Source organism: Mus caroli, unplaced genomic scaffold (assembly GCF_978045245.1).
Source record: "Mus caroli unplaced genomic scaffold, Mus_caroli_1 scaffold_3, whole genome shotgun sequence".
NCBI lineage: Eukaryota > Metazoa > Chordata > Mammalia > Rodentia > Muridae > Mus > Mus caroli.
Window position 1 is genome coordinate 110,717,386 of NW_028227258.1, and position 13,318 is coordinate 110,730,703.

Below are 13,318 nucleotides of genomic sequence, written 5' to 3' on the forward strand. Positions count from 1 at the left end.
TGTGTGCTTGGCACTGCCGACTTAGAGTTCAGGGAAGTAAGTAGAAATTATACTGAAGTCAACTCAGCGTCAGTACCCTGATTCTCCTAGGAACCATCCTGTTCTGACCTGAACAACTTCCCATACTAACCATAACTCCCTCCGCTGTTCTTTCTGGGGCCATAGAAAGGCTTTGTTTTGCTTCTCCAGTTCTGTTTGGGTGTGGGAAGGTAGAGTGAGTAGGCTTGCAGCATTAGGTGGAACTTCACCAGAAAGAGCCGCCTGCCCGGGTCAGCACCAGGCATAAGAGAGAAGCTAGAGGCCAGTAAGACCAGGTTTATGAGGAATCAGCCCCAAACTGGCTCTGGAGAGGCAGACAGAATCTCATTTCTGTATTTTGAGAGAAAATTGCCTGTGCAAACAACCACATCTGTATCAAAGCTGTAGCCACTCAGAGGGGAGGATGTATTAAAAATCCAGCTTGGGTTATAATTTAAAACAATAGTAGATGTTTTATATTATTGTTCTTCTTGTTAGGCCTCATGAGAATGCCTCACGGTACTGCTGTGCCTGTCCTCCTGTGAGTGCCATTTAAGTCCTGCCTCTGTGCTCAGGTCGGAAGGAAGGACCGTTTCCACAGGACATTCAGACAGCATTTGCTGTCACCGCTTTGTTGATAGAAGTTTCTAGAAACTGACTTTTGTGTCTACACACCTTCTGTGCCCATTAGCGTTTTCCCTTGGTAGTCTCCACTGTCCAGCTGCGTAGACGTCCCTTCTGAGGGCATTCTCCCAGATAGCCCTTGGGTTCTGTGGAATCAGCTATTAAGCACATTCCCTCTATTCCCTGGGGGGTGGGGGAGGGCGGTTGGGGGGAGGTCAGTCCTTATAAGTTGCTGTCAACTCTCTGACAAATAATTATAGAACCAAGAGTCCCAATCCAGTCCCTGGTGCTGAAATTATCCCAGACACATGAGATGCAATTCTATTTTAAAAGAGATTAGGAGATTACATAGCTTTCAAAAAATGTATTATATCTCATTTCATATATATATATATATATATATATATATATATATATATATATAAAACGTGATCTGATCATATTTCCTTACCGTTATCTTCTTGTGCCCTCCCCCCTCCCACTGAACCCCTTGGTCTTCTCAAGAAGTCCCTGTCTTGAGATTATATAGCTTTGGTCAGAGTAACATATTTTCAGTTCCGAACCTCTCTCTGCCTGACAGGATTAAAATGCACACACACAAAATAAAGCAAAATACACACACACACACACACACACACACACACACATACATAAGTGTTTTGACTAGTTGGACTAACATCAAGCATCAAATGATTTTAACACCCTGTGGTAGTATTCATTCCATGAATGTCTCCCCTATTTACTAAGATGCCCATTTTAGCAAAGTAGACAGTAAGTGCTAGGATTATGACAAAATATAAGGGTGGAGGTTGCCTTTGAGACTTATGGTGAGCCCACCCTGAGAGTCATTTCCTTTTTTTTTTTTTTTTTTTTTTTTTTTTTTTTTTTTGAGAGTCAGAGTGTTGAAATCCCAGTGCACGGCCACTCTATCACTACATCATCCCATCTGAAACAGATAACTTGGCTTCCCATTTCCCAGACCCAATCTCTGTTTCTATTCCCTGCTCCTGTAGCCTCTCCAGTTCTACAATGGCAAGGCCAACAAGATGGTTTTCTGGAGGTGTAACCGGCACCACTCTGGACCCCTGGGATCCCCAAGCTAAGACCTCTGCCTCAATCCCTTCCTCAGAAGTTTCCCCCCGAAATGTCAGGAAGTGGTCCAGCAGAATTTCTAAACTGCTTTCTTCTGGTCCCTCTAGGAGCAGCACGCAGTCGGTATTCCCCGGACCACGGGCCCTATGCAGAACTCTGTGCCCTCGGGGTCGGGCAGCATGGTCTCCGGAGCCAGTCCTGGGGGCCTTGGATTTCTAGGCAGCCAGCCACAGGCAGCCATCATGAAGCAGATGCTGATGGATCAACGGGCCCAGCTGATGGAGCACCAGAAGCAGCAGTTCCTTCGGGAGCAGAGGCAGCAGCAACAGCAGCAGCAGCAGCAACAGCAACAGCAGCAGCAGCAGCAGATCCTGGCTGAGCAGGTAAGTACCATTCCCCAAGGTAGAAGCCATCAATTCAGCAAGCACTGATGGCACCTCCTTATTGGTGAGAAAGTCACCATTGTCCCTGTCAAGGTGCTCATAACCCTGCCCTTCATAGGAACATAGAAGAAGGAAAAAAAATTTATAGAAAGGCTAAAGAATTCAACTGAGTTAGTTGTAGATGTTAGACTAGCATGGTGGTTTGAATAGGAATAGCCCCCAGAGATTCATGTGTTTGAGTTCTTAGCTATAGGGAATGGCACTAATAGGAGGTCTGGCCTTGTTGAAGTAGGTGTGGCCTTGTTGGAAGAAGTGTGTTACTGTGGGGGGCAAGTTTTGAGTCTCCTACGCTGAGGTTATGTTCAGTATGGCACACAAGTCTCCTTCTGCTGTCTTTGGATCAAGATGTAGCTCCTTCTCCAGCACCATGTCTGCCTGCACACCACCGTACTTCCCCACCATGATGAATGATGGTCTAAACTTACTCTGAACCTGTAAGCCAGCCCCAATTAAATGTTTGCCTTTATAAGAGTTGCTGGGGTCATGATGTCTCCTCACAGCAATAAAACCCTAACTAAGACAACGGGAACAACACAATAAGGCACACAAAACAACCGGGGAACTTGAACGGGGGTCATGGAGAGGATATAACTGGAGAAAGTCCCTGACATCTTTTCCTACAACTCCGGAAATCTGAGAGTTAAAGAAAGGCCTAACACAAACACAGCTTTTACCCTAAGCATCCTCATCCGCCCCCGCCATATAATCCTCCTACTCTGGAAGAAAGCCTTCCCTGCAGAGCACCCATCTTGACTTTGATTTGTTCTGTCTTTAGACGCTGATGCCTGATTTAGTATTATCCCAAGGAATTGCCTAAGTCTGTCCATAAGAGAGCCTCTGATGGCCCCTATGGGGCCTGCATAGGGCATCCCACACAGCAGGCAGGCCCTGTGTCACAGGTGGGCATCCCACACAGCAGGCAGGCCCTGTGTCACAGGTGGGCATCCCACACAGCAGGCAGGCCCTGTGTCACAGGTGGGCATCCCACACAGCAGGCAGGCCCTGTGTCACAGGTGGACTGAAAGGCCCAGCAAAGCTTTGACTCTTGCTCCTACCTTGTTCCTAATAGAATTAGAATTTTGGAATTTCCTCTTCAAAGTACTGAGTAGGCTACAGGCACACCAAGGCTCCTACCTATCCAGAATAGCAGCTATGGATAATACCAGTCACCCTCCAAAGAGAAAACATGTAGTGTTGAGCAGACCTGGCTTATGCTCCTGAACAGCCATGTAATTCTCTCCCTTCTTGCCAAGGTCAGTCAGCCACCTGGCAGCTATTGTACAAACAGACCTCTGTCCCTCTCACCCTGCATAAGGTGTGTGACAAGGAGCTGTGCTAATATCTCCCCGGTAGTGATAAATGGAACTGCTAAGGGGCTCTGGGCTTTGTAAATCTCTCCTCCAGCAAGCTCAGGACATTTCCAGGTGTGCCTGGTGCCCTGAGAGATTATTTCTGATACACCTGCTGCAACAGAGACACAGCAGGAGTCAGAGTAGCCAGGCAGAACTCATTTGTGCCCATCCAGAGGTATGCTCTCGTGCCACTCCACAGCCTGGTCAGCCAAGCCCTGGGGAGCTAAAAGGGAGGTGGAAGATTGCAGGAAGAGGTGTGTTAAACCCATGCCTTTGGACAGGGAGACAAGATAGAAACCTCCCAGAATCATGATGAGGTGGGACTACCGAGAAAACCTGGAGGAAACAAAAAACTGTCTGAGTTGCCCTAGCAACTGTATATACAATTGATAAGGGACCATCACTCTGCTCAGGGTCTGGACTTGTCTATTCTTTTCTCTTTTAATATGATTTTTGAATAAATAAGCAGATCATGAAAGGCTGAAGAGATGGGTGAACTTGCTTGCTGTATAAGCCTGAGTACCTGCATTTAATCCCAGGTGCAGTAACGTCCACCGGGAATCACAGCACCTACCATGGATGGGGGAGCACAGGGGACCCTCAGAAGCTACCAGGTTGGCTAACTGGCAATATACAGAGGCAAGCCAGACACCCTATCTCAACAAAATAGAAAGTGAGAAAATACCAGAGGTTGCCTATACCCTTGACACACACCACACACACACACACACACACACACACACACACACACACAGAGGCATGCATTCTTTTAGAAACCAGTCTGTCTTCATCTAGCAGGTTAAGTTTGCATAATTTTCCCATGTTAAAGTTTGTTTGAGATAAAGAATGCAAAGTCCCTAGAAGACTATGCATTTGCACAAATGTATATGGAAATGGCTCCTGGGGCACATGACAATATTGGAGATCGTTGGAGAAAAGTTACAATCCATATGTCATCCGTGTCAATGTGAAGTCCCGCCTGCCCTGTGCCCTGTATGATGCTTAGAGTTCAGGTGACGCCGGGGCCACCATGGTGGGATGCTCTCTGCTTTTTGCTGAATTTTCCTTGCGATCGTTGGCCACGCCGGGGTTGGATCCCAGGGCCTCACACGTGTGAGGCAAGTGCTGTGCTTCTGGGCTGCACCCCAGCCTTGAGAGTAAATATTGATCGCCACATCAGCACCACGCTGATTCTGTGATTTTCTCAGCCTCGGCAGCATTGAACATGCCCCATCACTTTCAGTTCAGGAAACAATATATTGGAAACACTTGTGTTTCCTGAGGAGCTCCTGTGATGGAAAACGGACAGATCTGAGATCCTGTCTATCTCCGGGAACTCGGTTGATCTGGGGCTCAGAGCCACGGTGGTTAAAAGCAGGTGGGAACTGAGGCTAAAGCCTTGATCAGGACGAGCACATAGCATGCTCCCGCTTGTCCACTCGGAGGCTGAGCAGACCTTCCCATCTGAGGGCTCAGAGAAACAGTCAAGATTCTGAAGTCCCATAGCTTACAGGCGAGGAGACTGAAGCTGGGGAGGTACTTCTGTGGTTTGAGACCACATGCTCAGAAAAAGGTAGAGCGGGGAAGGAAAGTAGAGAATCCGGGCTCAGGGCCACGCCCAGCCCGCCACTACCACAGACTTATTCCTCCCTGTAGATGAGGCAGTCAAACTTGTGTACTGTATAGGAAGTTTGACGAGGAGAAACTCCGCTGTGTGCATGTGCGCATGCGCATATGGAGGCTCTATTGATCGTCGGGTAGCATCTTCGGTGCTGTCTACCTTGTTTATTAAGATGGGGTATCTCACTGGCCTGGAGCTTGAGAAGTTAGGCTAGAGTGTTTGTCCAGAGAGATGCCTGTTTCTGCCTCCCCAGCCCCGAGATTATATCACACCTGACTTTTTCCTTTTCTTCTTTAACCTGGGCTGTAGGACTCAAACCCAGAGGGAGTTTCATGCTACTGAGGCAATGAGCTACTTTCCTGCCTCTGCTCTCTCCCCAGGCCAGGAGGAAGTTTTTAAAGCTCCACTTACTCCCAATAGCATCCTAGCATCGCTGCCTGAGAGGTTTGCTTCGTTTTTGGCCTGCACTCACAATGCTCTACACATTGATTGATCTCTTTTTTTTTTTTTTTCTGAAGAATCCCATGGTAGACACACAGGCTGGGCCAACAGGGCAGGAGCTGTTTTGGGGTTTGTTGTTGTTGTTGTTTCTTTCCTTTCGATGCCAGAATGCTGGCTGGCCTTTTAGGGGAAAAGAAAGAAATTCGGAAAATTACAGACCTGCCTCGGAACAAACGTGAGAGAGAAAATAGAAGTAAACACGTGTGAGAAGAAGTAACCAGTGGGCGTTGTTTTTATAATGAACACTCTGAAGGGCGTGGATCTGGTTGCCTGTTCTTTTGGGCTCTCACAGATGTAGAGTACTTAATGAATATTCAGCAGCTGCAGGAAGTGGTTAAGTGCATCAGAGGTCACTTGACTACTGGATGGCCAACCGAGAACTCAAATCCTGGTTCCCTGCCCTTTCCCCTTCCTTGCCCTTGTGCCTCTCTCCTTTGCACATCATAATGGTCTGAACGGCCTGCCCAGCAGGTTGGTAATGATGCTCGTGGCACAGGATCCCACGCAAGTCAAAGAAGAAAGACGAAAAGGCAGGCCTTGGACTCCCAGAATAGGCGGAACCCCACACGGTTGCTTCAGAGCAGCAAATCCAGAGCCCTTTACCTGTAGACAAATATTGTACAGGTGGTGTGACTTCATGGGAATAACATTAGTCTTTTTTTTTTTAACATGACCCCTGAGGAGCCTATGTTCCTGTCCTCACAGCATCTACTTAGGTCATTAAAAAGCAGTGGCTTGTCCCTTTGAGACAGAGCCCCACAGTGCCAAGGAAAGCAGTCCTCTGTTGATGCTGGAAAATCAAAGTTAAATTTGCTTCACTCAGAACATGAGCCAGCCAGTCCAGCATCAAGCACAATATTATATATATATAATATATATATGTGTGTATATATGTGTGTGTGTGTATGTGTGTGTGTGTGTGTGTGTATATATATATATATATATATATATATATATATATATATATATTAGCAGAAGACATGTCAGAGTGGTGACATCCACAACAGCCCCAGACTGGGACACCCAAGATGACTGTCTGTAGTAGCTTGAGTACGTGGTGGTATGTCCACGGGATAGAATATTAGTCGGTAGTGAAAAGGAAGCGTCTACCTTAGCAGGAAGGAACCTCACCAGTCTATAGGAAATGTAAGGCACCAGGCCCAGATATGCATTGCATGGATCCCTTTCAGTGAAGTACGATGGCAGCAAGACATAGTCTGTGGGGGTCAAATTAAGTTAATGGTGCCCTGGGAGAGGGATGACTGGGAAAGGGGGGCTTCTGACACCTGTGTCTGATTCTGGCTCTGAGGGTAGGACTAGTTTTCTAGGTATTAACACTTTGTGAAAATCCACCCACACCCACTGTTGACTTAATGCAGCCCTTGCCTCTATGTATGTGCGGTTTTCCCATACAAAGCGTAGTCTTTGAGAGAAAAATAATACACTACTTTCGTCAAAGCTGGCAGGTCCCCAACTGTGTGCCCCTTGTCTCACCTCCGGCTTCTCTTGTCTTTTCTAGCAGTTACAGCAGCCGCACCTGCCCCGCCAGCACCTCCAGCAACAGCGGAACCCATACCCAGTGCAACAGGTCAACCAGTTTCAAGGTGAGGCGACTGTGTGCACGCCTGCTGGCCCTGGCAATCCACTGTGAAGTGTGTGCAAGTCTGTGGCCCATGCATTGCTTTCTGTGTGCTTATTATTCAGGTCATAGCCAATGAACTTAACAACTCACAAACGAAGAAGAGCAACCACAGAGGACCCCTGGAGGGGCTCTGCTAGGCCTGCTGGTCCTTGGTGGCCACAGAGAAGTTCTAGCCAGCCTGGGGTGGAGTGCAGACTCAGTTGGCTTTCTCAAGGCTACAGAGTTATTTTGGTAGTTGAACAACTTGTAAGGGCAAGCTAGTTCTTGTCCGCCCCAATAGCAGTCTTGTTTGCATAGCAACACAGTCATCTTAGTCCAGAGAAGAGAGAGAAAGAAGGGGAGTGGGGGAGAGTAGAGAAAAGGGGAGGGAGGGGAGCAAAGGGAAGGGGAGGGGAGGTGCAGGGTGGTTACCGGTCCAAAAGGATGGGTTTTGCACCCTTTCTACAGAAAGGCTTGAGGGTCTTTGCCAAGAAAGGAGAGACGGGATGGTTTCTTTTTCTATCTGCAGGCACTTGCCCATTGGCACTGACCAATGACGAGTCAGAGAGCTACAAGGTGGATCTAAAATCTGCCTCATTGGTCAAACAGCTTGAAGGCAGTGGTAATGACCTTTTACCCCAAGTTCTACCCATGTCTAAAAGAAAAACAAACAAACAAACAAAAAAAAAAACAAAAAACAAAATGGTTGAATGGAGAGTCATTGAATGGGTTCTCTACTGACCTCAAGTCCACAAAGAGAATGCGAAGTGAGCAGATTTATTCTTCCTCCTCGCCGTCTCTTTTCCATCCTCTTCCTCCTCCTTTCTGAGACAGAATCCCACTGTCTACTTCAAGCCAGCCTGGAGTCCAGTATGTAGCTCAGTCATGAGCTCACAATCGTTATGCCTCCTTGTCTTCCAAGCTGATGGGCTTACAGGCGTATACCACCACACTCAACACAGCCCAAAGAGTGGGCATCCCACTGACATGATGGCATAATACCCAGAAAAGGAAATAGCTTGCATCTGAAATGTGAACAAATGGAACACGGGGGTATGACCTCAATTTCCTGTGTCTATTTAAATATAAATAAGAGTTGGCAGGGATCCTCTCTGGATGCTGGGAATCAGGTGACTTTCATTTTTTGACTTTGTACTTTTCAATATTTTGCAAAATGTTCACAACTCGTGTGTTATAATCATTAAAAGTAATAACCTTTCTCTGGAGATTTTTTATTGCAGTAGATCCTTTCATATGCGGGGTTGTCATTCCCAAGGAAGATTTCAGCAACGTCTAATATGTTGATATGGAGAACGGTGGGTGATGGCTGTCCTTTCTCTCCCTGTAGGTTCACCCCAGGACATAGCAGCTGTGAGAAACCAAGCGGCTCTCCAGAGCATGCGAGCGTCGAGGTTGATTGCACAGAATGCGGGCATGATGGGAATGGGACCCTCCCAGAACCCAGGGACGATGGCTACAGCAGCAGCGCAGTCAGAGATAGGTCTGGCCCCTTACAGTGCCCCTCCAACCAACCAACCAGGAATGTACAACATGAACACAGGAATGACCCAAATGTTGCAGCATTCCAACCAGAGTGGAATGGGCATCCCACACAACCAGTCCCAGGGACCCAGGCCGCCAGCCTCCAGCCAGGGGGTCGGCATGGTGAGCGGCTTTGGTCAGAGCATGCTGGTGAACTCGGCTCTCTCGCAGCAGCACCAGCAGCTGAAAGGGTCTGTGGGCCAGGCCTTGCCTAGGCCCCAGGGCCCGCCAAGGCTTCAGAGTGTCATGGGAACCGTCCAGCAAGGAGCACAAAACTGGCAACAGAGGAGCTTACAGGGGGTGCCTGGGAGGACTAGTGGGGAGTTGGGACCATTCAACAATGGTGCCAGCTACCCATTGCAAGCCGGTCAGCCAAGACTGACCAAACAGCACTTCCCACAGGGGCTGAGCCAGCCCGTCATGGATGCTAACACTGGCGCAGTGAGAACCCTCAACCCAGCAGCTATGGGACGTCAGATGATGCCACCCCTGGCAGGACAGCAGAGTGCCAGCCAGGTGAGGCCATTGGTCATGCCTGGTCTGAGCCAGGGTGTCCCTGGCATGCCAGCATTCAGCCAGCCCCCAGCACAGCAGCAGATAGCAGGTGGCAACTTTGCTGCGAGCAACCAGGGCCAGGCCTATGAGCGGACCCCTGCTCAGGACATGTCATACAGTTATAGCGGCGAAGGTGTCGGGGCTGCCTTCCCTGGCCTCCCAGACAGTACAGACCTCGTGGACTCCATCATCAAAAGTGGCCCAGGGGACGAATGGATGCAAGAGCTTGATGAACTCTTTGGTAACCCCTAGTCAGGAGGAGCCCCAAGAGCTGTTCTGCTAGAAGCCTCACAAGTGGAAAGGAAACAGGATGGAGAACCATCCTTGTTTTTTTGTTTTTTTGACCCACGTAAATTGAGAACATGACATCCGGCTGACAGTAGAAGGCACAGGTGTCCATCCCCAGCTCCGTGGAGGGTATCGTTCCACCTGACTTCCACAGAGCAATCAAGTAGAGAGGGCGTGCTGATACCTGCCCGCAGAGAAGGGATGTAGAGAGCAGGTGGGGAAATCGAGGCAATGGGAGCTCCTCTGCTAAGCACCCCTGGGATCTTCTGGTCCAGAAGGAGCTGTTCCAGCCCAGAGGGACCATGGCCCAAGATGAGGTCCCCTTAGGCCTTCCTGCCTCAGGTCCTGAGACCTCAGCTTTGGAGATGAGAGATGGAGCCTCGGCCAGAAAAAAAAATCCCAGCATGAAGATGCACACATGCCATGTGCATAGGTCAGAAGGAGATGTGTACTTCCAGACACGTTCCTGGATTCGGAGGCAGGAACAAAGAACTGTGAGCTCACCTGAGCTGGCCCTAGGGACCAAGCCAAGATCCTCCAGGCCTGTCTGTCTCCTGCCCAGCGACGACCCTCAGGGATGGTAAGGTGTTGCTGCCAGCCACCTCACCAGGATAGCCAACTATGCTTAAGAAGGGCCCAGCTCGTAGCCCTGATGGTCAGCTTCAGCTGGAGGCCATGGTGGCCATCACTCTAGTTGAGCTCCCATCCAGTTTAACACATCTGGCTGGTTTTCCTATGCTTATGGCCACATGGGTGGGAAGACTTCCTGCTGAGTTCAGTGTCTGCCAAGCCGGGCTCCATCCACACTCACCCCTGCCTCCACTCCTCCCGGTCTCTATGCCAGCCTGCCTTTATCTCTCCCTCCAGACTTCCAGACTATCCGGGAAGTGTTACACTGAGGCAGAGTCTCCGTAACTGCAAGGATATACACAGTGCCTGGCGTGCGAAGGTGACACTGGAATCTCTTCCACCACGTGGAAAGTCAACTGTCTCCGCTGGAGCAGAGTGGGCTGGCTGCACTGATAGGACCTGCGGTTTATAAGAGCCACACCCATACTCCTGCTGTCCCCAGGGAAGAATGGCCTGAAGATGCCCAGTTCTTTCAGATGGTGTCATCGATGACATTCCAGAATCAGCCTTGCTTGTCACCTCCAGCATCAGGAAGGCAAATATCAAATGTGAGAGATGGAAAAGCTGAACCGCATAACTCCGTCTTAACCATCTGGATGCTGCAGAGAGGAAAGGGAGGTGTGGCCGCTATCCTAATGGCGCTCACTCCACTTCCAAAGCTGTGCAGCCATTCTCGCTGGAACTCATACATGCCTGCCGGAGTGAAAACTAAGACGTGAACAGCCTCCATGGTCACAAGCCTTGTCCCTTGGTCTTTACCTCCCCTCCCACAGTCCCGTCTTGGAAGTCATGTGATGTTTGTGTTGTTTACTTTCCTCCTGGCCACACACACACACACACATACACACACGTGCGCGTGCACGCACGCACCAGAGCACACATACATCCTACAAACTGGCTTCCTTCTCTGTATTCACATAAATCTTACTACAGAAGACCGGAGCCTGTGGGGACTTAAGTGGCCATACCCAAGAAAGTGCAGACAGGGTGCACTGCAGTAGAAAGCTGAGGTGAGGGGACAGAGAGAGGGGGAGAGAGGGTAACCTTTGGTTTGTTCTCCATATCCCCCAGAGTTCCAGACCTGCTCAGACAGGAAGTAAAGCCAGAGGTACCAGGGTGAGGAGCTGTGTGCCTCTCCAAAGAGGTGGTGGCAAGGAGACTGTGACCTCCTGGAATGGGGAGGAACTGCCACTAGGGAAACACGTGGAAACCAAAAAATAAAAATTAAAAAAATAGTAAATCAAAAAAGCCTAGAATACAAATTTATCACTTTTTCCTGCCAGGTACAGGGAAGAAATATACAAGCAATGATGAGAAAATGGAGGTGGAGAGAGGGGGCTTATTGTCTTTTAAAGCCTCCTGCAAGTGCCCCGTCTGAGGACCAACTAATAGAGTGGTAGATTTTAATGAGCTTGTTTTGGTTTTGTTTTTACTACGGTGCTGATGTATATGTAATGTCTAAAAAAAAAAGCTATTTGTAAATAAGTTTTTACAATGCTACAGATATCACTGGGTCTACTATATGTAAAAAGTATACATATAAAAATATATATATATAATGTTTGTTTAAAATAGAGTATTTTTATTTCCTCCCTAACTCATCATTGAAGAGGTGATATTACACTTCAGATGACATCTAATCGCTGATTTCTACTGTATGACGTATGGCAACTTCCTCCATTTTATTCAGATTTTTCTATTTTGTTCTTACTTTGTACATCAAGCATTGCTTATTTCCTTTACGGGATGTACACAACTCTGATATGTAGAAGCAAAGCAATGTTGACATACCGCTTTTAAAGAAAAAAAAAAAAAACAGCAACCAACCAATAAAATGTCACTATCTGAATCAATCCAAAGCCCAGTTCGCTTTTAGGGTCCTCTCTGTGTCCCAGTGTCAGTCAGTTAGGCAGATGTATCATGCCTGGCTTCTAAGGGACTGACTGCAGATTCCTTTCTCAGAACTGTGGTGATGTTATTCAAACGAGTACTTACCAGCAGAAATCAATCGCTCTCAGCCTTTCTCATTCAACCACACAACAGAGATTTTCTAAATTTACTGGAGCACCCTGAGGGATGCGGTGAAAGGGAGGGAGAAGGTCTAACATAGTCTGTTTATTGATCCAGAGCCAGAACAATTCAAAACTGGCTCAGCCAGAGAGTCCAGAAAATGGCCAGAGAGGTGGCTCATCTGATAAAGGGGCTTGCCGCCAAGCCTGCTAACTCGAGTTCAATCCCTGGAACCAACATGGTGGAAGGAGAAAACTTACTCGAAGAAGTTGTCCCTTGACCTTTATATGAGCCCCATGGTTTACGTGCACACACACACACACACACACACACACACATATAAATGTATACAAATATATTGAAGAGAAAATAGGTACTGAAAATTTGATGGATAAAAATTTTAGGAGTGTATTAGGAAGAAAGCATAGCAGTCTTGCCATGGATGGAGGTGGGCACTGTGACAACCCTCCTTCCTGGTGTTCCTTGTTTCTCCATCAAAGCAGGGCCTGACCCAGCTTTTCCTGCACCCACCTGAGTTGAAAATGCTTCTCGTTTATACTCCTCTGCTAACTCTAGCCAATAACTCACTGCTGCAGGATCATAACAGGCCAGTTAACTTGTCTGGACAAACTCTGGGCTTGAATGATGCTCCAAGCTGGCGGCAGGATCAGGCAGAGGCTGGGGCTTGGCTCGCACTTGCCCCTCCGCTTGGTTTCTTCTCATTCTCCATCTGCTGCGTGGCTCTTTCTTTCTCCTCCTTCAAGCCCTTTATTAATAAACCCACACATGGGAATTCATTTCTCCACTTTCAAGAGACCTTCCCTAAGACACCCCAGTAAACTTAAAACACGGTAAAATAACACATTTCAAAACTCAAGAGTTACGCAGGGAAATAGATCACAGAAGTCATCAATAGAAACGGTTCCAAAACAAAGGTGAGTTTTAATATACATAAGCCAAGAGAAAGAATGAATTTGACCGTGAAAGAAGAGGCTAGCCCTACCCAAAGCAGGCTATGCTT

At 48.0% G+C, this 13,318-nt stretch overlaps 1 protein-coding gene across 1 annotated transcript in view; it reads left to right on the forward strand.

The window, feature by feature from the left end:
* The window catches only part of Maml3 (mastermind like transcriptional coactivator 3), a 417,562-nt gene extending 404,451 nt beyond the window's left edge, over positions 1–13,111 (forward strand). The window contains exons 3-5 of the mRNA XM_021158440.2: positions 1,842–2,117; positions 7,171–7,255; positions 8,621–13,111. Of these exons, the coding sequence (XP_021014099.1) occupies positions 1,842–2,117; positions 7,171–7,255; positions 8,621–9,621 (1,362 nt within the window). The 3' untranslated portion in view covers positions 9,622–13,111. The remainder of the gene's footprint in view (positions 1–1,841; positions 2,118–7,170; positions 7,256–8,620) is intronic.
* Positions 13,112–13,318: the final 207 nt, after the last annotated feature.